We start from the raw sequence: 12,169 nt of genomic DNA, 5'->3' as shown, positions 1-12,169 counted from the left end.
ACTTCTGATCAAAAATTACTTTTAAAGTTTTCTCTATAGATTATCTTCCCAGGAATAAAAGGCCTGAAGTTCAACTCTTCCCTAAATCTGCTCTTTCCTATAACCACTAAAAATTATCTCCCACAGCCTAATTTAGGCATTCTATTTAAAACTACATAAAATAGATTTATGTCCTTCCATTAGAAAGAATAACATCCCCGGGCCATACTCTTCATTTGTATCACAAAGAACATTTTGCTTTTAAACAAACTAATTATCGTCTCTATTCTAGGAAGCTGGGATCCTCATAAGTCTCCCAAAGAGCCACGGATCTTCCTTCCGTCCTTGACTGACACCTTTTGAAAGTCTACACTCCCTTCTTCTGTCACCAAGGGCTGTGTCCCAGCCTGGCTGGAGACCACCTTCCTTTTTCACCCACTTCAGATTCAAAGGCCTATATTCCTGTTGTGTGTGTGTGTGTGTGTGTGTGTGTGTGTGATCATGGAAGGTTAAAACGCAGACAAGCATCTGTTACACTGAAAAACGAAATCCTGAAAACAAAAACTCTGCCAGCATGTCAACCGCGACCCCATCCCGACGTACTTCCACGGGCTCCTGAAAAGAGCCGCCCCACGAAAAACTCACAGTGAGAAATGTCGGGGCGCACACACAAAGGCTGGGGTGGGTCCCTTCTCGGCTGTTTGGCATTGATTTCCCTCACGGTGGGCCCCCTGCATTTGACATTTTTGTGGTGGCTTAGTTGTTTTGGTTTTTTTTTTTTTTTTGGAAGTGTCAAGAATCAGTTCTGAGGCACCATCCGCCCACAGACTGGGAGCAACACGCACCTGTGGCATTTAAAAAAATGGAATTGGCAACTGCATGACGTGGAAAATGCATATTACACTTACAGTGTCTAGACTTCCCTATGTGTGCTCAGTTACAATTAGTGAAGCAAAAGTGTACATATCACCCCTACCGCTATTCTCTTGTTGCTACAGAGCCATCCATGTGAAAAGCAATCCTCTGAAAGAAAGACTTTTTGTGTTTTGCTCTAGCCTACTTAGCAGCACAGTTTAAGTAAACACAAAAACTGTGGTTGAGATGCTTGTCTTTCCGAAGATGTAAACATCAGTCCCAGAGTCGTAAACTTGGCCGCGTCGGACGAGGCGGGAGATCTGAGGCGGAGCGCCGATCACACACTCGTCACAGAAGCCTGCAAGCAGTTGGAAGGTTTCTGTAATTTCTCCGCTTCGCTGGTTGGGGGGTCCGTACTGGCTCGGAAGTTGAAGGCCGGGCCAGCTCCGCCGTGGGCCGGGCTCAAGGTAGGGTTCTGACGACGGTTACTTTCCACAATGCTTGACGTGTTGGAAGCCAGGCTCTCCCGAGTGCTAAAAGAGTAAAGAGGTTTTGTTTTGTTTCGAACATAAATGATTATATAATGAGTCCCAGAGGAAGGCCACAGGCTGCAGTGACTGGGTTTCCTCTGTGGGTTCCCACTGTCATCTACAGACCATCGCCGGCCGACTGTGTACAACGCTCGTCCCGCAGGTACAACCAGCGGCACCCTGCACTGCGGGTGCGCTCTTGGCGGCCTCCCCCGCCTCTCACATTCAGGGGAATTACGTCAAAATTTGATGGGATCTCTAGCTATTGCACCAGTGTTTAAAAATATTCATAAATAGGCATATGTAATGATTTCATTTCAGGCTGGAAATTCATTGATGTAAATGCAACTTAATAAACTCAATAACTGCACCCTCATGGTTCTGCTTTCATTCTTGATTAGCAGGTTTTGACTTGGGCGGACTTCAAGCATCCCATTGGCTTATTTGCCACACTGATGGAAACAAAATTCTTTTTAAACCCCTTCATACCCTCTGTTTCAAAATTTTAACACTCTTGTGAAAATACATACTATTTTCAGATGAGGACTCTTAGATGTTACCGACTCACTCGTGAAGTTTACACTTATTTATTCACACCTTGCCCCACTTCACACTCTGGGAAGAATATTTTATATTTTAAAGGATTCTTATAGGTAGAGGTGATGAATAAAGACTTTAGTTATTTTGATTTCTCTTAATTTTTCTCAAGGTACGGGAATCTATTTTATGGCTCCTGGAATCTATTTTTATTGATCCAAGAGATTTAGAACATTTAAGATTTCACATGTGTAGGGCAACCGCAGAATTAAGATTAGCTGGCCTGATTGATGGGACCTCAATGGATTTCATGTTCAGGGTCTTCAAAAATGGTAATAAGAAACTTACCAGCTTACAAAGAGGCTAAAAAACCCATAACAATGCTCGAAACATCTATCCTACTGGATAGGTTCAAATTTGTAAAGTACTATATTTGATGAGCGCTGGTTCCCATAACTGATTTAAGCCTGCTTAAGCTAGTCTACAGGCCAGAGTACTATCGTGGACATCATCTTATTTCCAAGCAATACTGATGGCAATTTTGTCTGAGCCCTAGACCTTGGCCGCCGTTACTGACTGGTTATTTCATCCTAACCCCTTGTGGCCTTGAGTCTGCTCCTCATCAAAGAGTCAAGAGTTAATTGTTCAAAAGAAAACGTGTCCACCAAGTACCAAAAAGACAACTGGACATTTCTTGACTGCAGTGGGTTACCTCCAGAAGGTCAATGCACCTATAGAAATAAGGCAAGTTCTTCCACTATGTCTATGGTAAAGCTGGACTTACCTACTTACCTGCCTGACCCCTTCCCTAAGAAAACTCATCGGAGGCTCGCAACTGAGGCGTTGGTCAGGTGAAGGAAGGCAATCAACAGGTGGGCCTCAGAGATTTCGTGACATGCTCCTTCAGTTTCATTCTTAATCATGATAATATTTCCCCCCAACCTGGTGTTTACCTTCCTCATTTACATGAGTTACCTACTCAGAGAGTGACCACGGAGAATAAACACGCGTGAGTGAAGACCGTGTGCATGGCAAAGCTAGACAAACGTCAGTTACTATTTCTGTTCTATAACCGGTGCGTAACTGACAAAGTTACTATTGGAGGTTGGTTTGTGACTCTAGACATTCCTGATCACATCTCTGCTATGGGAAGGTGCATTTAAAGGTTCAAAGAAACTGCTTTTTTTAAAGCCAGCTTTTAAAGCAGGGGCTTAGCCGGGACCTGCTGTCGCCCAGGCACTGCCAACGCCCACCACCGCGGCAGAGCGTCGCAGCTGGTGGCTGCCCCTGCTCTGAGATGCGTCTCTGCCGTGGCCAGCATGTTTCTCGTCATGAATACACAGAGCTCCAGTTTCTCCAAAGGACTACACTGCTCACAAAAATGAGGGAATCAGGGAACGTGCAGATACGCCAGTACTTTCAGCCTTTTGTCTGATGCATTTTCCCCAATGAAATAAATGTTGGTTTTGCATCTCATTTGCATAATTGAACAACTTACTTTGTCTGACTTGTTTGCTTTTCTGATGTTCTTGCTTAATAAAAAAAAAAAAAATCAGGCTCTGGCCAGTTGGCTCAGCGGTAGAGCATGGGTCCAGCGTGTGGAAGTCCGGGGTTTGATTCCCAGTCAGGGCAGACAGGAGAAGTGCCCATCTGCTTCTCCACCCCTCCCTTTCTCCTTTCTTTCTGTCTCTCTCTTCCCCTCCCGCAGCCAAGGCTCCACTGGAGCAAAGTTGGCCTGGGTGCTGAGGGCAGCTTTGTGGCCTCCCCCTCAGGTGGTAGAATGGCTCCAGCGGCTACAAAGCAACGCCCCTGATGGGCAGAGCATCGCCCCCTGGTGGGCATGCCGGGTGGATCCCGGTCGGTTCGCATGCGGGAGTCTGACTGCCTCCCCACTTCTAACTTCGGAAAAATACAAAAATACAAAAATAAAAAATCAAAGGCTGCCTTTTTTTATCACTTCATATTCATCTTGGAATATCCCTTCATTTTTGTGAGCAGTATATTTCACTCTCGCTGCAACAGTGAGGACGAGGGTGTGACATTCATACCGAGGGCTCTGAACGCGGTGAGGAAGAAGCTAATGGAGATGGAGCATTAGCAGTAACGATCTCCCTCAAAGTTAAACAGTCGTACTTTTTAAATAAGAGAGCAAAAGGAGTGCCACCGGAAAAGTAAGATTTCGGGATGTTCTGGGCGAGGACCTAAGCCCAGCAGCTCTGTGGTGGGTCCTCCTGCCGCAGGAGCCGCACGCGGCCCCGGGAGGCGCTCCACACAGCCCCGGGAGGCGCTCCACGCAGCCCCAGGCTTCCGCTGCCCCGGGAGGCGCTCCACGCGGCCCCAGGCTTCCGCTGCCCCGGGAGGCGCTCCACGCGGCCCCAGGCTTCCGCGGCCCCGGGAGGCGCTCCACGCGGCCCCAGGCTTCCGCGGCCCCGGGAGGCGCTCCACGCAGCCCCAGGCTTCCGCTGCCCTGGGAGGCGCTCCACGCGGCCCCAGGCTTCCGCGGCTCACGTCCCAGAGGACGTTAGGCGGGCGCATCCCTGGCAGGCTCTGGTCCCTCTGATTTTCATATGATGTTTATCCACCAGGTTTTGGCCTCAGATTTGGAATAGCAGGCTTCTCGTGTCAAAAAATTTAATTCTCTGTATTAGATCTATTGCATAGCTTAACTTTCTACCTTTATTTCCTTCTCAGCCCCCTTTCAGTTCCCAACAAAAGGGACCGGAGAACTTTGGAAACTGCGGCTGAACATGACTCTTGGGCTAGCACTGAAAACTGAGAGCATGGTGAACACTATTTCTGGTCTTTACTTATTTGTTGTTTTTTTTTTAATTATTATTATTTTTTTTAGTTGAATCTTAGTTACTCAGTGACTCACTGAAAGATTCAAATAAATCGGCCCACTTAAGATTTCTGTGGCTCACAACCGTGGGGAGGTGTCAGTATGATGATGCTATCTGGCTGAAATACTCCTCATGCTAGCGAGTAGAATTCCCTATAACTCAGATAGAAATCTCCCTTGCAGGCTACCCTCGTGCATTAATTAGAAAGGCAGCTTAGTGAATTTACTGAGGTGGACAGAAAATACTGTTTAAAAATAGGCGTGGATAATCAGCTTGTCATCCAGCTTCTAACCAATGGATACTAAATATGAAAGGGATACAACAAGGAATTGTTATGTGGATTCTCTAACTGAATGAAATTTATGAATGAGCTACATATTCTTCTAGAGGAAATTCTACCTAACAGTGGACAGACACGTAGCCAATTTGTGAAGGCTGTCTCCTCACGACAACCTTTACCTTCTTCCATGACAAAGCACTTAAAGAAATGCAAATAAGCTTATTTTCAAAAAATACATCCCTTCAAAAATTCTGTATTCTGCACCCAAAATTAGAGATAAAACGTATTCTGTGGAGAGACTGGTTCAACTATTCCATGACTATGTCTGTTCCTTTGACCCCAAACACAGAAAAAACTTGCCATGTTATGCGGTGGTAGGTTCCCGAGTTAGAACCATCAAGCTACGCTCCAGGTCTCCGTAGCAACTATCTCTGCAGCACTAAAGCTTCCCCTCAGCGGAGGCCCAGGGGACGAGAGGCAATGCAAAGCGTTGGAAACTGCTGTAAGAAAAGCATTAAGTGGGCAGAGTCCATATACCGTAATAAGAAACAGTAGGACATAAGGTCCAGGCAAATAAACCACACCTTTCTCTGTAAATGCTGGTTGTGAACTTCTACCATCGATTACAGACCTTCTGTTCTGCTTATATGGTATCTACTGTTAGGAATTCAAGAGGAGAAAAAAGAACAGTAGAAGAAACAGAAAGAAAAGGATATACAAGATGACTGGTAAATAAGATGTGATCTGGAAAACGCTTAGCAAGAGTTATTTCTTAGAAAAGTCACTTAATAGGCCAGTAGTTTTCAGACTGAGTGCCATGCTCCTTGAAGTCTGTTAGGGATCCTCCAGGGACGGGCAGCAGAGATCTGCGACCCCAGGTCTCTCACCCACTTTAACCGGAGGGTCAGCTCTGTGGTCAGTTTAGATATTGGACATCCATACATGTTAACTTGAAAAAAAGGTGACATGGTCATCATCATCATCATCATAATAAAGAACTAGCCCTTTAAGAAATAACAGAGACCTGATATGTGACAGATTAACGATTCCCAATTCTAATTTTGCAGTGCTCTGTCCTCAAATTATCTATAGATACAGTGAAATGATCACAGCAGAACTAATTATAATTCTTAATAATTAAAACAAGTATAGAAAGCACATCATCCCATCTGGATACTTGTTAAAATTATCAATATGGTGAAATCTTGGGAATCACAGCTAAGGAGAAATGTGAGTCTCTCCATCGTATGTATTTCTGCATCTCAGAGTCACCAATCTGGAGTAGAATATAGGAGGAGAATGAGGTCCCGAGCTGCTCTTTGAGGAGAAAGAAGGAAGAGTCAAGGAGGAAAAAACAAAAAAGGGAAGCTGCATAGATTCTCTTTTGCTTTCTCGACCCCTGAACCACTTCAGTGTGCAGAACGCGGCCATCGTGCTCACACACTCTCAACTCTTGTCAACCCTTCGCTGAATGACCAAAAAGAGGGAACTACGAGTAGAGGAGACTCTGATTAGGTTGTATGAGTTTGGCAGGATGAGAAAGAACAGTGTGGGCACAGGCTTTGACCTAACAGAACAGAGTCCTCCAATCTTTCTGTGGGAGGAATAAGGCCCACTTCTCTGTAGACACGTGAGTGTATGAGCACAGGGGCGGGCCACACAGAAAGTAGGGGTTAAATGGAAACAAGCTTCTATATCCACTGGTAAGGTGTTGAGATCGGCTTTTATAGTTGATCCCTGAAGAACATGGGTTTAGGAATGTTGACCCACCTCCCCTGCACAGTTAAAAATCTGCACATAATCTTTGACTCCCCCCAAAACTTAACTATTAATAGCCTACTGGTGAACGGAAACATTCATTATTGATAACATAAACAGTCAAGTAACACTTACTTGCATGTTATATGTAGTATACTGTATTCTTACCATTATCTCAGCTAGAGGACATCAAATGTTATTAAGAAAATCGTAAGGAAAATACATTCACAGTATTTGTCGGAAAAAAAATCTGCCCTAACTTGACCTGCACAGTTCAAACCCATGTTGTTCAGGAGTCAACTGTATGTCCTCATTACAGGGGCCGCTGTCCTGAGTCAATCAAGTTTTTCTCTACCCCACCCCATCCCCAACTAACAACTCCTTCTGCTCAACTTCTGAAGGACTTAAAACAAAACAATCCTTTTCTTTATCAGCACGGTGGCATATATAAACATAGAAGAAAAAAAAATCCTGGGAAATGTTCGTCTTAGTTAGATTGGACTGATGCAAGTTTGAGGAAAGGAGCCAATAACCCACCAGTCCAGATTGGTGATCTCTACAGCTGCAGAAACATTTGTTTCAAGTCCTGAAAAAGAAGTCAGAAACAGGTTGTTAACAATAATAACTCCCACAACGCTTAACCCTCATTCACAGAACTGAGACCGTGAAACCGGAAGCGTTTCAAGTTATTTGCATAAAAGCCCCAGGCCCTGGCAGGTGTATGTGTGTGCAGCGCCGCCTCTCCCTACCGTGGGGAGTTGAATCCACTGTCCACAGTGATGCTGCTGCTGTCCATGCTGTCCAGGCGTGCCGAGTGGGTGGTCCTCTGGTGGCTGCTGCTGTCGGTTTCTTTGGGGGTCAGGAGGGTGAGGTTCTTCTCAAACTTCCTCTGCAAGTCTCTTTCCTTCTCCCTCTCGAGGAGCCACTGCATGGTGCCGACGTCATCTCTGTTTTTCTCCTCCTCGGTGTTTTTGTTTGCCCCTTCCTCCGAGTCGTCATCATCAGAGACGTTGTAATAGTCAAACGAGGCTTCCTGGTTCCCCCCGGACTCCTGCTGACGCTGGAGGGCCGGCAGGACTTGTGCCGCCGAGGTCCCTAGGGACGGCTCCAGCTTCTCACAACGGCCGGGCAGTATGTCCACAGGTGTCTTCGGGTGAGATTTGAGGAGGGACAGGCTGGATTTGTGATAGCTGTTTACAGACAAGGTGCTGTGAAGAGGTTTGAACAGTGTGTCTTTGCTGAAGATCTCTTTCCTCTTGTCCAGGCTGCTGGGCTCAGCGCTGTGATGCTGGATGAGGCGTCCATTGGCAACCCCGTCGGCCGAGGAGCCGGAAGCAGCCGGGCCCCCGCCTGGCCCCTTTGGCGACTCCTCCTTGTGCCCTACAGGCTCCCTGGAGGAAAGCGGGGTCTGCCTGTCGGACAGAGGCAGTTTCTTCACCCCTTCTGCCAGGGTCAGAGTGTCATGGTCCTCTTTGTTCTTTCCCAGAGGCGATGGCGCCGTGAGCACCGTCTCGCCGGAGGTATTGCACTGGAAATAGTCATCGGCAGCTGCTTTCGTCGGACAAGAGTTGAGTTCGCCGTAGGACGGCACACTCTCGGGCGGTTTGCCGGGCTCCAAGAGGCCACAAGCACTGGAAGGTTCCTTGCCGCCACCGACTATTTCTGGAATGCACACCTCTTTATAGCTCGTGGACAAAATGTGAGCCCTTGGATGACCGGCAGCCTGTGCGGGCCTTAGCGTGCTGTCGTCGATGTAGGACTGGATGGGAGTCTGGTCGTCCTGGCTGCAGCCTTCGGCCAGGTCATCAGGCGTCCCCAGAGAGGACGCGCCCAGCGGGCCTTTGGAGTTGTCCATGGACCTGGATCTCTCCTTGGCTTTGTTGGACCTCTCGTTCCTGGACCGTCGGTCCTGGGTATGGCTGTGGCTTCGGTGCACTTTTGAGTGGGAGCTCCCCCGGGAAGGTTCAGGAAAAGGCATCTCAGTTCTCCTTTTGGCCAGCTCCCCGGACACATCCCACTCCGGCGTCATGGGGAAATGGGGCTCGAGCACGCTGGCGTTGCTGTGCATAATGAAGTTCTCCCCTTTGTGCTCGATGATGAAGCAGCCCTCCCTGGGGGCCCTCGTCAGAGGGTCGCAAAAGTCATACTCCCTGTCACCCGGGACTTCCAGGTGCGAACCGTCGGACGGGTCTCCCTTGGAGACGCGCGTCTTGCTGTGGGACCGAGACTTCCCGTGGGACTTCCGATGCGTCCTGCTCTTTTTACTCCTCCCGCTGTGGTGGGCAGAGGACCCCGCTTTGCTCCGATGCGCCTTCTCCTCCTCGAGCTTCTTCATGAGCGCCGTGTGCCGCATGACGTTCTCCACGGTCAGGTCCGGGTTGATCCGCCGGATGATCTCCATCTCCACCTCCCGCGGGATGGTCGTGGGCGTGTCCTCGTCCCGCAGGGGCCACTCCTCGGGGGGGAACTGGGCAGAGAAGTTGGCGAGCTGCTTGGTCTTGTCCTTTTTGAAACTGAGCCGGAACAGCTTGAGCCCAAACTTCTTGGACTGCTTCTCGCCGTCCTTCGTCGGTTTCGAGAGAGTTTCTGTCTTGTAAGAAAAGTTGACGGTACTTTTGCTCTTTTCGGTGGGCGGCACCTGGCAGAGGGACGGGGGGCAGTAGGGGTCTTTGCAGTCCTTGGCGGGCTTCCTCTGCAGGGTGGAGGCGTGCATGCTGTGCGCGTCTTCCCTGCAGCAGTGGCAAGAGTCGCAGTGGTTCCGGGGCAAGGTCCTCTCCCTGACGCAGCCCGAGGCGGAGGGCGTTATGGTGCCGGGCTGCGGGGAGGTACACTGAGACCGGTCAGGTATCCGCTCATCCAAATGGTACCATTTGCTGTTAGTTCTTATGAGGGAAGGCGTTATGAAGTACGTCTGGGGGGTCACGATGAAATAGCCGTCCGGGGTCGGGTAGATCTTCCTCTCCCGCACCAGCGTGTTCAGCGTGTGCCGCAGGATCTCTTGGCTGGGGGTGGGGACACCTGGAACCGAGAGAACACGCCCGTGAGGACAAAGAAAGAACACGTCCCACCCTCGTTTCTCAGCGTCCGCTGCGCACTGGACGTTTGTGTCCCCCTCCCACCAACCAAGACCCATGTAGTCTTGCCCCAGTCCTTACTACGATGCCATGAGGAGGTGGGACCTTAGGTGTAGACGGGATCATGAGGGTGGAGCCCCCGTGATGTGACATTATAAGAAGAAGGGACAGAGCCCTCTCTGTGTAATGTGAGGACACGGCTGTCTACCAACCAGGAAGAGGTTCCTCGCGAGACCTCCAATGGGCGGGCGCCTTGATCTTGGACGGACCTCCCAGCCTCCAGAACTGTGACAAATTTAAGTGTCTGTCATTGAAGATACCCCACCTACGGTATTTCGTTACAGCAGCCTGAACTAAGACAAAATCTTGTTCATTTGGCCAAGCTTCGAAAAGTATTGTCACATATCAAGTAAACAGCATTTGAAGGTGTTCATTAAGTTTTAGTGGGAATTCTAGTTTTCTCCGGTGACTCTTGGGAGTATGTTACCATCGACAGAATGGGAGAATATGAGAGCTGGGAAGAGAGAGAGGGAAGTTAGATGAAGTTAGGTTGTTACTGTTGCTACAAACCTTTACTGAACTGAATCATTAAAGACAGAATATTTTTAAATGAGGGAAGAAATAAAAAATGTTTTACATGATACGATACAAATGAACAAAGAAGACTTTTTCTTTTTTTTTTTAAAGAAGACTTTTTCAATAAAATCATCTAGGGAAATAGGGTTAAGTAGCCATCTTGGTATTGAAAAACAAATCTAAAATATATAGAGGCTACCACATCTACTTGGAACTGTTCTAAACATTTTTTAAAGATTTAGTTTACTTAACGAACTGAATTTTATAAATTAGATAAAAGGGCAACGGGACTTGACCATTGTTTATGATGTAGCACTCTCCAATTTTGAAATCATCACCTTCAATTATGAATGTGATTATAGCCCTGGTGGATTTCAGGTCAGATCCTTCCTCTTCTTGGCATAAGTTGCAGGAAGAAGGTGATTTTCCCAACTCATAACCAGAAAGCCCTAAGAAATACACTCATGCCAGGTTAGAAATTTCCCAGGGAAATCAGATACTCTTTTGTACAGGAACCAAAACCGTTTTCAAAGGGTTTCGTGGGCATGTTCATGCCCCGTCTACCTTAAGACACAGAATTAAGAGTACGCATACTTAAGAAAGTATAAATTCTCCAGGCTGTAGTGTATTTACTTTATTTCCTGAGTGTTCTTTATTCCTCGTGGCCAGGCACATGACGGGTGACGATATTATAAGATGGACCTGAATGATATATAGTCACGCATCACTGCACTATAGGAATACAGGCTGAGAAATGTAATGTTAGGCGTTTTCGTCATCATGAGAACATCGCTGCCTGCACTTACACAAACTTAGATGGCACAGCCTACTACACACCCCAGCTGTATGGTCTAGCTTATTGCTCCCAGGATACCAACCTGTACAACATGTTACTGTACTGAATACTGTAACTGTCACACTGCTAAATCTTTGTCTATCTAAACATAGAGAAGGGCCTGACCAGGCGGCAGGTGCAGTGGATAGAGCGTCGGACTGGGATGCATGCGGAGGACCAGGTTTGAGACCCCAAGGTCGTCAGCTTGAGTGCGGGCTCATCTGGTTTGAGCAAAAAGCTCACCAGCTTGGACCCAAGGTCACTGGCTAGAGCAAGGGGTCACTCGGTCTGCTGAAGGCCCACGGTCAAGGCACATATGAGAAGGCAATCAATGAACAATTAAGGTGTTGCAACAGCAATGAAAAACTGATGATTGATGCTTCTCATCTCTCTCCGTTCCTGTCTGTCCCTATCTATCCCTCTCTCTCTCTCTCTGTCCCTGTAAAAAACAACAACAAAAAACTCCAAAAAAATCCCCCAAAACATAGAGAAGGTACAGTAAAAATATGGTATAAAAAATATAAAAATAAAGAAAACTAGATAGAAGGTGACGGAGGACAATCTGACTTTGGGTGATGGGTATGCAACATAATTGAATGACAAGATAACCTGGACATGTTTTCTTTAAATATATGTACCCTGATTTATTGATGTGACCCCATTAAAATTACTAAAAATTTATTTATAAAAATAAAAAAAAATGGGGAGGGGTTTGGAGGATTAGGTAAAAGAGGGAGGAGGTTGGGGGGAATGGATAGAAAAAAATGAAGGGGTTAAGAAGTGCAAATTAGTAGTTGCAGAATAGTCACGGGATGTAAAGTTCAGCATAGGAATACAGCCGATAATATAGTAATAACCATGTAGGGTGTCAGATGGGTACTACATTTATTGAGCTGATCACTTAG

At 47.2% G+C, this 12,169-nt stretch overlaps 1 protein-coding gene across 9 annotated transcripts in view; it reads right to left on the bottom strand.

Annotated features, from left to right (window-relative positions):
* Positions 1-742: 742 nt before the first annotated feature.
* The window catches only part of STOX2 (storkhead box 2), a 213,663-nt gene continuing 202,236 nt past the window's right edge, over positions 743-12,169 (bottom strand). For 8 of the 9 annotated variants that reach the window (XM_066237980.1, XM_066237985.1, XM_066237986.1 and 5 more), the window contains 2 exons: positions 7,529-9,797; positions 743-1,367 (listed from right to left, as the gene is read on the bottom strand). In XM_066237980.1, coding sequence (XP_066094077.1) covers positions 1,172-1,367; positions 7,529-9,797 — 2,465 coding nt within the window. In that variant the 3' untranslated portion in view covers positions 743-1,171. Of the gene's footprint in view, positions 1,368-7,316; positions 7,366-7,528; positions 9,798-12,169 lie in introns of all 9 variants that reach the window. The other variant, XM_066237982.1, reaches the window with a different exon arrangement.

This window comes from Saccopteryx bilineata, chromosome 6 (assembly GCF_036850765.1).
Source record: "Saccopteryx bilineata isolate mSacBil1 chromosome 6, mSacBil1_pri_phased_curated, whole genome shotgun sequence".
NCBI lineage: Eukaryota > Metazoa > Chordata > Mammalia > Chiroptera > Emballonuridae > Saccopteryx > Saccopteryx bilineata.
Note: the sequence above shows the minus strand (reverse complement) of the source record. Positions and strands in the feature narration are given on the sequence as shown.